General features: G+C 38.8%; 1 protein-coding gene across 7 annotated transcripts in view; it reads right to left on the minus strand.

The window, feature by feature from the left end:
• The window catches only part of plekhg5b (pleckstrin homology domain containing, family G (with RhoGef domain) member 5b), a 66930-nt gene that overhangs the window by 14162 nt on the left and 35919 nt on the right, over positions 1–16849 (minus strand). For all 7 annotated transcript variants that reach the window (XM_053240684.1, XM_053240685.1, XM_053240682.1 and 4 more), the window contains 6 exons: positions 11907–12048; positions 11184–11283; positions 10892–10949; positions 8883–8974; positions 7135–7271; positions 6288–6448 (listed from right to left, as the gene is read on the minus strand). In XM_053240684.1, coding sequence (XP_053096659.1) covers positions 6288–6448; positions 7135–7271; positions 8883–8974; positions 10892–10949; positions 11184–11283; positions 11907–12048 — 690 coding nt within the window. The remainder of the gene's footprint in view (positions 1–6287; positions 6449–7134; positions 7272–8882; positions 8975–10891; positions 10950–11183; positions 11284–11906; positions 12049–16849) is intronic.

Raw genomic sequence — 16849 nt, forward strand, 5'->3', positions numbered from 1 at the left:
TTCATATTTAAAACTGGAATTTTACCAGAATTTCACAGTAAATATAATATCAGGATATATTTATTTAGATTAAAGCATATAAATATATTTTAAATGTGTAGCAAACATTTTTTTTCCAATTTTTTTTTCCAATCTTTTTTTTTTTTTTTTTTAGTCGAAACGGTTAACAAGACAGGAGATATGCGCCTTCCCAGTCGTGTATTCTTGCTTGTCCTTATTGTCTCTTAACACAGAGGGCTGACGGTCTGAAACTAATTGCATGATAATCGGGTTAGACTCAGTGCAAATCAAAGCATCAAACAGCTCTGGGCTCTGGGGAAATGGGTTGTGAAGTGTGCTCAGAATGAATGCGCTTTGTAAGGAATCACACTGTGTAAAGTGAGAACTACCATTTGTTGCCTTGCTTTCATCCAAAAGCCTTCACCAAATATCATGAGGTAAATCAATAAAGACAGAACACAGCATGCAGCAACACTAAGAATTAAAGAAAAAAAAAAATCACACATACTTCTGTACCAAAGTAGTTAATAATACCACAGCACTGTTGAATTCTCGAATCTGATTGGTCAGGAGGTATTGATTTATTTTATATAACAGATCGGCTCTGATAGTAGTTCTGGCTATAATTCAGCACATGCTCATTCTAATACTTATTCACAAGGACTTGTATGTTGGACATAATCTAAAGGTAATAACAAATAGATTTAAAATGTGTTATTATTTAAAAAAAAAAACAAAATAAACAAAAAAAAAATCCCTACAATTATTGATATGGTGAAGTTTTCTGTAAGCTATAACAAAAGAGACAATAGGAACTAACTTGTCTCTTGGATGTCCCACATCATTACATCTAAAGATAGACCGTTAAAATGTGCAACATTTCGTACGTTAATAAATAAAACATTGTAATCGTTGGCAAACTGCTGAGGTATAAGCAGAATAACACACTCCAGACCATGCTGTTAAACGAAAATAATGTGTGTTATTCCTTACATAACAGCGTGCTCTGTCGTAATTTATTCCTTACTTAATGCATTAACTTATTGAAAAATAACTGTTTGGATCAAGAGTGTCTTCACAAGAATGTTGCAATTAGAGAAATTTGAAGACCTACTTCTTCACTAAGTATCAAGCCCCACCCACCAGCCGCATCCACCCACCCCCCCCCACACACACACACACACACACACACACACACACACAAACACACACACACAAACACACACACACACGCACATGCACACACGCGCACAAAACCCAATCCATACTGCGCTGCTGGACCAACTCTTTGTACAAACTTGTCTCTAATCAACACTGCTTTGGTTGATCGTATATGCATTAGGATGTGCTTTCGATGGAGACTACAAAGCACTTCTGTAAGTCGCTCTGAATAAGCACGTCTGCCAAATGCTGTACATGTACCTGTAGAAACTGTAAAGAGGAAACTCGTAAGTTTTATTTAAGTTTATAAAGCACATGTGGCTCCAGCTTACTTAACTTAGATTTTACAGAAAGGAAAACTCTCAGGCTATCCTACACAAATAAGAGTTCATTAGACGTCCTGCTCAGGTTTCTTCTTCATATCGACCACTATATGTATTGATTTTTCTTTCCTTCACTCAGTCACGCTTGACTTGATCACTTTGTATCTGTAAAATTTCCGGTGAACTACGTTCAAAAAAATAAAAGTTTATATACACCAGACAGTTCAATACCTCTCCCGCCATGTTGCTTTAATGTCACTGCAGCCTCTTATGTTTCCAAACAGCACAGTTTTATTAAATTAGAAGACATATAATCTTCACAATTTCCACAATCCTTTATTTTTATTAGTAGAACCCATATGGAAACATATGTTTGAATAATAACTGCGATTACAGACACTACAGAAAAAGGTGCCGGTGAAGGCACGGCTGTCAGGTTTATTTCTGGCTCAACAGCCTGAGGAGTTAGATCTCCAGATATTGGACTCTCATATTTGTCGTAATGTCAGCAGTGACGTGCTTCCCTTTGCCCAGCGTCATGCACTCTAATCTCCGAAGGGCAGCCTCTGATCCCATCAGCCTCGTTGCTGTGTGACGCACCTATTTCTGCATCAAACAGGTAGACCGTCCAGGCCTAAGGCTAGATCAGCTTATATAAGAGCTTGAATTCTCAATCTGATTGGTCAGAAGGTGTTGATTAATTTTCTATTAGTGCTGGCTAAAAGGCAAATCACAGGTTTATATTAATGTGCTCGTTCTAATATGTTGTCATTTCGATAGTAACAGCTTACTCAAGGACTTGTATGACAGACACTCCATGTAACCTAATCCTACTGACAAACACTTTAAAAAAAAAAAAAAAAAAAAAAAAAAAAAAAAAGAAAAGAAAAGCATATAATTTTGATATAGTGGAATTTTCTGTACGGAAACATTTATGGAAGGAGTCTCCAGTGTCAGTGCTAACATTCAATACGTTTCCCACCATGGGAGACTTCAGAACAGAGGACTTTGCACTTTCTGACTCTTTACAGCTGCTATAATGTAAAGGATAACAGAAACTAACTTGTCTTGAAGAACTTCCACGGCAATAAATGTAACTGGATAAAAAGTATGATGTTTTGTTCGTTAATAAATTAAAAACTGTAATCGGTGGCAAATTGCTGTGGTATAAAAGGAGTAAAACACTTCAGGATGTGCTGTTACAGGAAAATAATCAGCTTTGGGGTAGAAATGGCAACCCCATCATTGATTATTTACCTATAATAGCATGCCCTGTCATGTTTTATTCCATACTTATCTCTCTCACACACACAGAAACACACACACACCTGAAGAAGGCTTAAGGACTTAAAATATCTATGCTTTAATGACTAAACTAAAGAATGTGTTTTAAACATTTATTTAGAGGAACCTTACAGATAATGCTTCAGACTCGGTCTCAAAACAAGGTCAAGGCCCAGTTAACTGCAAACGGTCAGGACCAGGATCAAAGAACACAGAGCATCGGACATGAACATGGATCTCACCAAAAACCAACTCTTGTGAGACATTTGTCCTTTAAACGTTCTGAAAGCAGGAAAATCAGGCACACATCAAACGGTAACTGTAAAGGTCGTCGCAACAGACACGGGAAATTAGAGCTCAAGGAGGAGTTGCTGGGTCATTAGCGCCCCCAGTGCTCCATGGGGTGGAGGGTTTGTTCTAAAAGGTCAGGCTTTGGTGAGGGGTCATGGCGCAGTGGGGAAGACACCATGCATGGATCAAATACAGTCATTCTGTATCTGTGAACCACCAAGAGCCATCGTAAACATTCTGGAGGAACAGCGGGTCGAGTACTGACCAGGTCATGTATTGATGAGGGGAGAAGTAAAGTTTAGTTTCTTACTCGGTATGAATCTGAATCTACATCCAAATTTCCTTAGAGCTGCTTTTTTACAATATTTATTGTTAAAAGTGCTATAAACGTAAAATTGAATTGAAGTGTACTGTCAAATATCAGAGGCTCTAAGCATGCCTTCAGGCTAAGCAGATAAAGAACAGGTCTCTGTAAGCTGGTAGATATGGCAAACTATCAAATTCCAGTTCCATGTATTTGGGGAAGTCTAGATATGCCAAAAACAGCAAGTCCACACATCTAAGGTTTTTTTTTTCCCCGTTTCATAATTATTGTGATTGTGCACACGATGGTGCAGAAACTAATCACAACACAATTACTGCTCTGTCTAATTGTGAAATATCATGACTGTACTTCCTGAGAATAATTTTCTCAGAATTCTTTTTGTCCTGGGATAATAGTGTAGCATGTATTTATATTAAGTTGTATATGAAAGGTTTTTGTACTTGGCTGGAAATTTGCCTGTGGAGTAATTCATTTGGTTTTTAAAAACGTTTTGTGCAAAATGTCCCCTTTGGGGAAAGATTCCCCCTCAGAAAAAACATATCAAATGTTTTTTCACATATCAAATATTTGCCCTAATACATTGTTGTTTTGTTAAAAAAATATTTAAATATCCGACATGTCAAAAATTTTCCATACATCCTTCTTAAGAGGTGCACTTTACCCCCATTATCTTCTTGCTGCATCTACTTCTTTTAATAACACTCCTCCTTATATACAGATAATATGATATACTATAATACTATAATATGATACATACAATATACTTTAGAGTCCCTTAGTGAATAGAGACACCCATAGAATATTATTTGCATACAGTGGTAGAATTATATTCAGAATAGCACCAAGGAACAAAGTAAAATCTCTTCCAGGAAAAAAAGGAAGGGAGGAGGAAGGTGGAACGGTGGAAACTGGCATGGACTACTGTAATGCAAATGCTAGATGTTTTGTCGTCAGGCAAATGTGCAAACGCAAACCCCAGAGTTGCCTGCGGCACAGCATGGAGGCGAAAGTAATTATCCAAATCAATTATCTTCACTGTTTAAATTGGGTAAAGGAATGGAGGTCAGTTTCAGGGCAAGTGCAGCAAAGTTGAAAATCAGGCCAATATCCCAAATCACGTTTTAAAGGCCGAATGCTAGCTCTACAGTGCACACTTGTGGCCAAAAAGGTGACCGCACTTTTCATTGATGTGTCCTTCCTGAGACGCTTGCCTAACCACTAATATACAATCTTGTTTTTTTGGAGCTTTATCTTTTTTTTTTTTTTTTTTTTTTTTTGGACGGAAAGAACAGACATCTCCCTAGAGAAATTATTCTCACTTTGCCTAAATACTTTCTTTTTTTGGAGTGTGAGCTACTTCTCAGAAATTAAACTTTCTAAGAAATCTTGTCTCAATAATTGAGATGAAGTGTTTGGTGATGTTATTTTGTTAAATACCAACACTGCAGTGGATTTCGAAGCCCACTTTCAAACCATTAGACCTGTAAGAGGCACACTTTAGGGACCGGACACGTGCAGGCTTGTCTTTTGTGTTACTTTCCTCTTACAGAGAACATAGCCTGTGCAAAGACTCAACATGCATGTCTCTATGGACTACTGGAGAACTCTCTTCACAAGGTTTTGTTGCTAAGCTTAACAACTAAACCTCAAACAAACAGTAAATGCTTCAGTGCTGCAGAAAGAGTTAAGTGCTACACACTCTTGCTGCTCTTGCCTGTAGACTTGATGCCAACAGACCAATGGTTACAACTTGGCTGGAAAAAGAATTCCTTTTTACTGACTGATGAACACACATCCATACCATTCTTCTTCATATACATCCAACATATAAGGCAACACTTGTGAAATGTGTTATAATTTGTCATGATATCGATATTATATTGTCATGTTAGCCAGCATGAACTGCATTCCCCCTCACTTCTAAGCCACCTCACATAAAGGAGTCTGTCATATCACTAACTATAAATGAAAGAATCCAAAGAAGTTCAAGTTTCATGTAGCTGCTGAGTGCTAAATACAAGCGATGAGAAACACGATGGCCTCAGCACAAGTCAAAAACTTGAGTGATTCAAATCAGTACCTAAATAGCTGCAAATTACGAAACCTGAAACCACAGCCAGAAGGCTTGCACAATGTTGCCCACCAGTAAAAACCTGTGTTTGCTGAGAAGATAAAATGTTTGTCATAATTGTAAAACAAGCCTGTTTCCTCACACACTCTTCCGTTCAACTCAATGTGGCAGGGAAAGCACTTCTTGCTGAAAGAGAACGATGAAAACGTCTGAGGCTTCTTATCTGAGGTGATGACATCAGAGATCTATTGAGAACAAACCCTGGCAGGAAGGAGGCTGGGTTGGCATGAGAAAGAAGCTAACAAGCACAGAACGTGCTACATACTAAGGGGTTGCATAGACTAGTCGATTAATACATTCACATTAATACATTCAGTTGTTGCTGTGAGGAGTTGCCTAGTAGTGGTGGAAAAAATAGTAGCTAAAGAAATGCAGGCTGAAAATATTTTAAAATAGATCATCTGCATATTGTTTTGTAATTTCTTTTGCTATAATGGTACATTATTATGGCTGATGGGCTTTGTTGATGGACATGAGCTTCCATGCTGCGCGCCCTCAGCTCCAGAATCAACAATTTCAGCAGAGCAACTTCTGCCTCAAGGTTGCCACATGCCACATTTTAATAATTGGTACGTCATTAAAATAGTGTAATATGATACAGAGATTTATCATTTTTGAACATTTATTACACTGATTTATTTATTTTTCATCATTAACAGCGTAAACTAAAAAACAATGTATCTAGAAATGCAATTTACAAGTGCATTTTGATGCATTTTTTGCTGATACAACTACATGTGTACAATGCAGAGATAATGCAAGTAATACTGACCAGTATGTCCACGTTCTCTTGGCGGGTAAGTGAGCCATGTTCAACCTTGTCCTGGGAGGGACTGAGGATGTAGGGACTACCCCCAGCTGAAATCTTCATATTGGGCAACGTGAGAGACTCCTTCACTTCCTTCTCCACCTTCAGCTCATCTCCATGACGAGCTACAACATGTACGCCCATACCAACACGTACACAGAGAGAGAGAGAGAGATGCATAAAATTACTACATTATATTCAGTTCAGTCAATCAAAATGCAGTCAGTACTCAGTAGTCAATGACATCAGATGAATAATACTTTTACGTCAATAAGTAATAAGTTTGATGGTTTATGATCCTGTTTGTATTCAGAGCTGTACAAATGTCAGACCCAACTATTCATCATATTTCCAAGTAACACCTGATTATACCAAGAAAGATGATCATATCATCCAGGGCTATACACTGAAACGACATGCCACTTGCCAGAATTTGACACTCCTAATCATTCCATCTAAGCCTCTGGTCTTACGTCATCAGCTGATAATTACACAGATAGTGGCAAATTATGACAAAAGTAAGTTTGTGTGTGTGCTCATGTATGCTAGATGATTAAGGAGATGTTGATTATGGGTGTTTTGTAAAGACATGCCTTGTATGAATGGAGTTCTCTGGAGCCACGGAGATTGCGTGAGTAGAAGTGCTTTCAGCACAAATTCTAAAATCTACATCTTTGCCATGACTGGCCTGATCATCTACAGAAAACTGTTCATACTGGCCAAGATAAACAGATATCTGGTTTGAAACACTTAACCAGAGGGGATTACCACCTTCCCTAATCTGAGCACCACACTGAAGTTTAAACCTTACCTTTAACTTTAATGTAGTGTCCTCCAAAAGGGTAGGCCTCAAAGCTGAGTAACAGGGGGGTGTTGGACTGGTCCAGGAACAACTCAACTCGAGACAACTCAATCCCCTTACGCTCAAAAACAGGTCCCAGCACCTCTCTACATGTACAGATGGGCAAAAGCAATCAAAATAGTAACCATAGTCAGCATAAATAACAGATTTTCAAATGTTTGTATGGTGCAGAATTCCACCATATTGTTTTTGTGCTAATATTGACCTGGCCTCCAAAATTGGTAGCCTAATAATGATATAAGGAGACATTTACAGTGACAGAAAATAAGTATTCAGTATATGTATGTTTTTGTTGTTTAATATACTTCCAGTGCATATATCCACTTTTTAATGTCTTACATAATGTCTTATGACTTTGTACTTGTAAATATAAACAAAAAGTATGTATTCATATGTTTAAAACACAAAATTGACAGGAAATAAATTCAATATTCACTATATTAAAAAAATCCGTATGTAAAGGTTATATAAAAATAAATCAAGTTCCAGATATAAATGCTACAAAAATGTTCTCCTGCAACTGCCACTGTTTGAGAAGATTTCATGCCACAAATAGCAATCACGGTGAAGGTGAAGGAGCTTCCTAAAGTTCTCAGGGACGACAGTATTAAACAACGTTCGAACGGAAAAAGCTACAGAGCCACGGCAAAGACCTTAGACATCCCTGTTAGTACAACTGGTTTGATAGCATGCAGGTAGAAAGTTCATGGAACCACAGCTAACCGCCTCTGGATAGGTGCAGCGTGAAAGATTTTACAACGTGCTCTCAGACTAATGATAAAGAATGTAAGAGACAAGTCAGCAGTCACTTGAAAAGAGTTGCAGGATGACCTGAAACAGTTACACAGAGAACAATAAGCAATGAACTGCAACACAATTATCTCTGTTCCTATACACCATGAAAAACTCCTCTGCTAAAAACAAGAAGCACAGAGATGCATGTCTGAAATCATTTACATAAATCAGAACTCTTTTGGAGCAATATACTCGAGTCGAGACGCAACAAAAATAGAACTCTTTGGCAATAATTCAGCTTGTCATGTTTGGAGAAAGAAGGGTATTAAATCTAAAAGCCAAGAAACTGAAACTGTGGAGAAGCTGGAGTAAGACAACCCCAAATATACAGCCAAAATAACTCAAGAAGGCCTTGCATGGCCTAGCCAATCTCGTGACATGAATCCAACAGAAAATTTATGGAGGATGTTGAAATTGAGAGTCCATCACAGGAACCGTTGTGACCGTGGGGAATTGAAGATGATTTGTCAAGAGGAATGGGCCAAAACTGAACCACAATGCTTCAAAAAATTACTTCTTACCATAGACATCTCGAAGCTGCAGCTGCCAACAACAGCTTTGCAACGAAGTATTAATGCTGGTAATTTGTGGTGTCCAATACTTTTCCCCTATCAGTTTCATTTTTTCAACATATCTTTGTTTTTACTTATGAATACATATCTTTTTTGCTCAAGGAGAAAATGAAAAGACATTAGGTCTTTTGCATATTTTGTATACTAAATGACAAAAACAGAAGTGTCTGAATACTTATTTCCGCTCACTGTATAAGTGAAAAAAGTAGCACTGTATATCTAACTGGTGAGTTATTGTCAACACGGCTGGGCTACGTCATAGACTGTGTTCTTTAGATGATGATTAATCCATGGAGATTGCTACATTCGAAACGTTTCACCCTGACTCACCTCAGTGTCTTCTTTTTCAGGGCAGGAACGATCTCCGTGTCTATATCAATGTTCAGGTCGAATTTGAGAGTGAAGCACTCCTTTGTGGGGTCCTGCAGGGGGCAACATTCCCAACGGAACAGGTCAATCATTCCAGGTTCAGTAAGACATATAAACAAACTGCAGTACTTTCATTATCACTCTAAAGACGAGTCCAAGTCACTAATTAAAGCGCCACATCCTGAGCTGGAGATGACTCGGAGACGTCTGTCATTTCCTGTCTGTTAAGCTGAGTAGTCACTGCTGATAATGAGCTCAGCAGACCTCAGCGGGAAACCCACAAATTTGGCAGCTGTATTTTAGTCAAAGCTATTGATGGATGCTTTTGGAACATAAGCGAGCCATATTAAACCAGACAGAGCTGGACACGCTCTCATGTAAACAAATGATGACAAAGCACAGCAGGCAAACTCCGACTAGGACAGCCAGTTTCCTAAGCCTGGATCAAGTCCAAGACTAAAAGGATTTTTAATGGCGAATCAACTGGCACTTTAATTTAGCCAAGAACGAGGCTTAATCCACAAACGTCTAATTTAAATACTCTCCAGATTTATTACTGCAATGTTTCCCAAACTGGAGATTACAAAACATTAGTGGTTCAATCAAGTCTACATAAATCGTTCAAAACAAAGCACTTTATTATACCTTATATTTCCTTTTTTTTTTTTAAATAATGTTTGAATGTCATGTGATAAACGCTAATAGCACGCAACAGCTTAACGCAGGTTACAGTTCATTAGCTAGCTAAATTATGTGCTGTGGCTAAAATGTCATAATTTTTTGAAAGTCTGTAAAAGTGGAGAGATGTGTGGCAACTTTTTTTGAAAAGATATTTGAAAACTGGCCTTAAGTCCAGGAAACTATTTAGACTGTCAGAAAGGAAAGAAGGAAAAGAAAACGGAAGAAAAGTAGAGAAAAACTGAAAGGAAAGGAAAATACCAGAAAGAAAGGAAGAGAAAGGAAAGGAAGATCGGAAAATTAGAGAAAAGTAAAAAGGAATAGAAGACAAAGGTAAGAAACAAAGAAAGGAAAGGAAGAGAAAGGGAATAATGGAAAAAAGGAAAGGCAGAAATATAGGGAAGAAAAAGTAAGGAATGGTAGAAAGGTAAGGAGGAAAAAGGAAAGAAAGGGAACAAAATAAGGACGAGAAAGCAAAATGACAGTAGAAAGTAGAAGAAAAGAATGGAAAGAAGGGAAGAAAGGAAAGGAAAGGAAAAGAAAAACAAAGGAAGGCAGAATAAAGAATAGTAGAACATGAAGAGAAAAGGAAGAAAGAAAAGGAAAGAAAGAGTAAGAAAAAAGGAAGAAAGGAAAGGAAGAGAAAATGTAGAGAAGTCAGAAGAAAAAGAAGGTAACAAAGAAAGGTAGAAAGGAAGAATTGAAGGACAGGAAGAAAGAGAAAAGAAAAAAAGGGAAAAAAGTGGTGAAAGGCAGGTAGAAAGGAATGGAGGAGAATGGAAAGAAAGGAACGAAAGAAAGGAAAAAAAGAAAAGAATAGAAGAGGAGCAAAAAAAGAAAGGAAAGAAATGAGCTAAGAAAGGGAAGAGAGAAGTAAATAATGGAAGGAAGGAAAGGAAGAGAATGTAAAGAATGGTAGAAAGGAGTAAGAAAGGAAGGAAAGTTAATAGTTGGAAATGTAATAATAGTAAAATGTAAATGTAGAATAAATATATCAAATAATTTGCATAATTGTAGTAAAATATAATGTAAATATAGAACAGTAATAACAGTGATCATTTCACAAAGAGAAAAGAATGCTAAACCCCGTGTGTTACTTTTTTTGAAATGTTAGCTGAAATGTCAAGAGGCACTTGACACAAATCAGTTAAGCTGGAGGTGTTCGGATGATAAAGAAAAATTGGGAAATATTGAAATAAGACGAACTTTGGAAATATATTTTAAATCCTTCACCGCGTCCCAGTGTTCCTGTAATACCCATAATGCCCAGCAGGAGGACACACATCACTTACTTCAGTGTAACGTCTCCGGGGCTTCTTCCTTATCTTCATCGGTCCTACCTTACGCTCCCTAACACACAAACACACAAACACACAAACACACACACACACACACACACACACACACACACACACACACACACACACACACACACACAATTAGTACAATCTAACCATGAAAAAGGCACATGGAGTGTTTAACCAGTTTGTTAAAATCATTTGGAAGTCATTTCCAGAAGGATGACTGACGAATGGAACCTGGATGTTCCGGTATGTTCTCACTCATAATTTAAGGCAGACTGACCCTTTCTCGGTGCCGCCCTCCTCCTCCTCGTCCAGGTCAGAAGGAGGGCTGGTGCGTGGGGGGCAGGAGCGAGTAGACACATTCCGGGCCAGGATGGAACCTGTAGAAACACACGTCGGCTTGTCTTAGAGTGTGTGTGCGTGTTTGTGTGTGTGTGTGTGTGTGTGTATAAAGACGGATTGCTGTTTTGCTAACAGTGGCAGTGCTGATCATTCCTAGTTTGAATGAACTTTGCTGAGGATAATCAAATTTCCTGCTTACAGATGGACCTCATCATCATGGCATCATATAACTTCTAATTCAAACAGCATGTGATTACTTTCAGCAGCAGACATTACTGGAAATTGTGTAGTTACTCAATATTTTGATATTTCACTGTCTTACTATTTTTATTCTATGGTAATCAAGCAGTCGTCCTCTACAAGCTGCTCTATTTCAGCTGGCTGCTTGTGTGAATTATTCTCTGAGTGTTTGCACCATACGTTATGTATAGGGTGCATTATTCTGGGAATGTGTCAGGTATCATGCTTCAGTGTGTTCTCTTGCGCTAGATTTGGCACATCTGGGTTGGACTTAAGAACTTTTAGCTATTCTAATAAGAGACTGGTACGATGTGATACCGTGGAACTGTTAGAAGTATGTTGTATGTTAGTGTCATGTTTGTGTTTTCTCTATCTCTCTTGTGTGTGTGTGTGTGTGTGTGTGTGTGTGTGTGTGTCATACTCTGTGGCTGCAGGTCAAAGCGAGGGTGACGGTCAACGTGCATGTTGTCACTCTCGTCAGAGTGGCAGCGGGAGTCGCATGACTCGCACAGGTGAAGAGGACTCTTATTGTTCAGATCCTGGCAGTCGGGATGATGGCACACCTGAACACAGACACACACAGACATGTACAGAAATTACATTTAACGATTCTACAGGCAAAATCAGTAGCAGTGGTGGGGGGAAAATATTATCCAGCCCACCAGCAGGTAAAAGTGCTGTCCAGACCCATGTTTTATGTGCCTAGACACCTCATTAGCTAGACTAAAAAGTGTTAGATATGCCAGTTACGTTATAACATATGGTGAGCTGGTTAGCTTGTTAACGGCATTAAAAATTAAAGCAAACAAAATGAATTCCTAGGGAGAAACAAAGATGCTGAAGTAGCACATAGTTTCAGCTATGAGATGTGATGTTCTGCCCTCGCATCCCACGTAGAAGGATATCATTCGAGCCTAGCTATGGGTGAGTCTCAATCAGCTCCCTAGTTCAGTAGTCAGGACACTGATCAGGGAGTCGGCCATTTTAAGGGCTGTCTCAATCGCAAAATCCTTCCAGTGCACTGAAAACTCCCACAATGCACCGCAAAAACCAGGAAGCATCGATGCTCACTATGTTCCCTTACTGGAAATGACGTCATATATTCTGAAGCCTTTCAGCTCGAAAAAAAAAAAAAAAAAAAAAACAATGGCGGATGAACTCTCAACCAACTTCTACAAATGTAAGCAGCTTGTTATCATTGTTGTAGCTCTCAAATATTTACTTACATTAGCGAATTTTAACTTTATTTGACGTTCTATATACCGTTTGTTTGAGTCTAATGACTTTTAAGTGTTTAACGATTTTAAAAAATCCACTAGCTAGTCTACAAACCTGCTTGAAGTACCATGACAGAAACCTGTGATTAAGCTAACAAATTTATATGACATATAATGTCAGAAAGATATCGGTCCTGCCTGTTGTTGATAAATGCCAGTGGTGACGGTTTACTGTGTGAGTCATGTCGCTGTAAACTGAGTCATCAGTGCCCCAAAGTGTAGTGAGCCATGGTCCTTACTAGTGCCCGAACTCATGGACGCGATATACTGATTCACGACTGAGGGAGCTGATTGAGATGCACCTTGAGTTTAACTTCGAGGTGACAGCTAGCAGAAGAGTTATACAACAGCTTTGTGTTGATCTACAGCATTAAGGTATGTCACACCACTATGTTTAAAAACACACACATTAGGGCTGCAAAAAACAAATATAGTAATAGTCAATCACTCCTGGTTATTTAACTTGTCCAGCAGACATGAAATCTGCTTTTCCTAGGTGCCCAGACAACTGTTTTCCACCCCTGAGTAGGTTTTCTCTCTCCATAATTTCCCCCTACTGTACTCCCTGCTGCCTATAAAGAACTAACCATTTAAACCACCACTTTAAGATCTGACCTATGCCACACCTGCAAACAAAACAGAAGCATCAGAAACCCGTGACATCCTGATACCTCTGAGAAAGGCGCAGCAGGCAATGCTACTCACTGGGCATCGTGCTCTTTCTGTCATTTACCACACAAGCCTGAGGGCTGAATGGTATGATGAGTCAAAGCTTTTCACATGGACTGGAGAATCATGTAAAAACATGAGCGAAGCAGCATAACTTGATGTATTTTATTTCAGGATGACTTGGTTTACTAAGCACACAATCATATTCCCAGGACCACATATTTTAAGTCATCTGAAAAGTTTCACTACTAGAAACATTCAAGTCTGTACTGTGTTGGTTCTTTTTTTTTTTCAATCTAAGCCTGCCACTCCTCTAATTACCCTACAGCACACCGTTACTCAACGATTGCTCAAATCCTCCCTAAATATCTAGTAGGGACAAGCAGCTCCACCTAGACTCGCCCCATCCCATCTCCTCTCAGACACATCTGTACACATGCGCTTGACTTCCACGCAAACAAGTGGCTGCAAGTTGTCTGTGCTACAGGGGTGGACAAATCAGTAGCCCACGTACCTGGAACAAGCAGATTTTGTGTCCGGGTTGTTTGTTTTTTGCCTGGTTGAGTAGGATCAGCAATGAAAGAGAACAAAAACGAACCCTACTTCCTACAGAGTTTTGCAAAAGTTTTCATTTGGAATATGTCCGAATCCCACTACATGCTGCACTACACACATCTTACTGATGGTGGAACTTTTTCTACTACTTGGTGTGCACAGATGACAGATGATCATTTCACAATCAGTATTAATGCACTTAATTAGCAAACGTACTAACTAGCTTGGAATACTACGCTCCTGCATTACATCAGCGAACGATATTTAGTCGTCAGTTAGGATTCTGCCAGAATAAAACAAGGGGCTTGGCAGCACATTGGAGCTTTTATGTGACTGGTGGGATAAATAAATGTATCATTTGTCCACCACTCAGGAGCTGGCAACACTATGATCCCTGATGTCTGCTCCAACACAAACTACAGACTCCACCCGAAGCCACAAAGAAACCAAACGATGCCCATTTAATCTACATTCCCCCAAAAAGGACGCTGTAAGGTTGACTCCCTCAATTCAGTATCCCCGAAAAGACTTCCAAAAGCGGTCTAATCTGGGGAATTAATCAAGTGTGTGGCTCGGTCAAACCCACCTGACGGGGTGGTGAAGATTATCTGAAAATCTTCCACACTTTCTCTAACCCCACTCCATCTCCAAAGAGTGGCCATGGTTCCAAAATGGTTTTTAAATGAGCTCCAAGTAAAAAAGGGCCTTGTTGTCAGTACTAGGTGTGTTTGACAGCTTGTTGAAGAACAGTGCGAGCACCCGTAATAAAAGGTTTAGCCGCATGACTTGTGTACTCGTTGTAGCTTGTCTCAATAACTCTGCAAGTACATGCATGAGGATATGAAATTTGTTTCATCAAAAGTACAGTATTTTTAGCTTCGGTTTTATTGAATAAAGAAATATTGTATTTATTGAATTTCACATCCTCTTTTCCTGTGTATACACACTAAACAAACAGTTCAAACCTCTGAAACCAAAAACATGTGGCAGTACACAACTGAAATGTGGATTTGGCCTTGGATTCCAACAACTTCAGAAGCAGAAAATATTCCATATTTAGGCAATAACAAACGTTTGTAAAAAGGTAACCAACATGGCAAAGGCATCCACATTCCAACTCAAGTGAAAGCATCTTAATACAGGCTTAGGGAGCCAAAATTCAATACTTCTGTGCAAAGAGCAAGAAAACAAGGAGACGGCGTGACAGGATAACCGGCGCACAATATCAGACTGAATAAACGCACGCTGTTCAACAAGAGGAGGAGAGGAAGTGAGGGGGAGAAAGACACAAGGACATTCAAATTAAATGATGAGAAAAGGATGGCAAAAGGATCGTGTTAAAGTAGCTTTGGTGAATAAGAATCATAAATGGAGAGAAGGGAGGAAACCAAAATCTAACTTCAGTACCAAGAAGAGCTTTTATTATTTCAACAGCTAACAAAAACTAACATAAGTAGGCCAAATTGTATTTCTCCAACCAGATTACATTGCTCTTTACGAATATATGCGGCATATGTCACTGTGGATGAATTCTAGCAAACAGCCAAAAAAGGAAAAAGAAAATCAGGTTTTGAACATTTTTTAAACATGTTTTGAAACCTCAACTTTAAGAAATCATAAATATATTTCAATGCAGAAACATTTTTAGGTAGTATTAGTCTTTTAGTCATGTCCAGCCTATCTTCCTTCAAAAACCATTTCAGGTAACGAGCCAGTTCAACAAACACAGTGGTAAAAACGGTCAGTCTGCCAAACATGTCTAAAAGCTTACTAGCCAAGTATGATTTCCTTACACAAGTTGTTGGACAGCTACACTATATAGCCAAAAGTTTATGGACACCAGACCATCACATATGTGCTTTTTGAACATCTTGTTCCAGATTCAGTCTGCTTTTGCTGTGATAATAACCATAGTCAATTTTGTGTTAACAGATTGCTGAAGGCCCACACATGGGGATGATGGTCAGCTGTCCACAAACCTTCAGCCATATAGTGTACACGCCTTGCTGAAACATAAGCCTAATTAATTCAGTTTGGAATCAGATATCGGCTGGAAATGTCTATGATGCTCCTGTGCCACAGTCGGAATGAAAAATTAAAATGTAATTTGTAGAGATGGCACTGATACGATATCCAGGATTGATGTTAGGTCGAAGCCAGCAAAAAAAAAAAAAAAAGATCCACAGGCAAAAGATTGGAATTAGATTTTAAAAAGACTTTTTTTTGGGTAAGTGGACATCTTTACATAACAAACATGATTGCATTTTTTTGTTAGGAATTTTAAGTTAGGACTTTAAAATGGTAGAACTTGATCCATGCAAAACAGAAAGACTCATAACTCATAGAAGACATGAGCTAATATCACTTCTTAGCCATTAACAGATCTACAGTGTTTTTGAACAAAATTGATCGACTGAGTGTCAACATGATATTTTTTTAAAACTTATATACCATAAATGCCACTATGCCAATACACTATCACCAGCTCATTCTACACTGAAGGTCCATTCCATTAGAGGCCAAACATCTCCATCTCCATCAAGTGTGTGTGCTGTGTTACATGTCTTTGCTGCCTGGAATTGCATGTATAATAGAACAAGGCTCAGACAGCTGTGAACACACATCAGTCATGTTAGCTCCTCCACTGGGACGTCTCACATTTAGAGCCACGTGGCTGCAGCTGATATGCCCAAATTCCGAGCACACGTCCACCAGACACACACACATGCACAGACATATGGACTGTGTTTGGCCAGGCCTGGGGTCTCCAATTACAAGACATGCATGTCTGAAAAGCAACTGCTACCATAACTTTTGCTTTGGGCTCAGTGTAGTCTCTGCTGCACTGCTGTTGGGCTGGAGC

This window comes from Pangasianodon hypophthalmus, chromosome 16 (genome assembly GCF_027358585.1).
Source record: "Pangasianodon hypophthalmus isolate fPanHyp1 chromosome 16, fPanHyp1.pri, whole genome shotgun sequence".
Lineage (NCBI taxonomy): Eukaryota > Metazoa > Chordata > Actinopteri > Siluriformes > Pangasiidae > Pangasianodon > Pangasianodon hypophthalmus.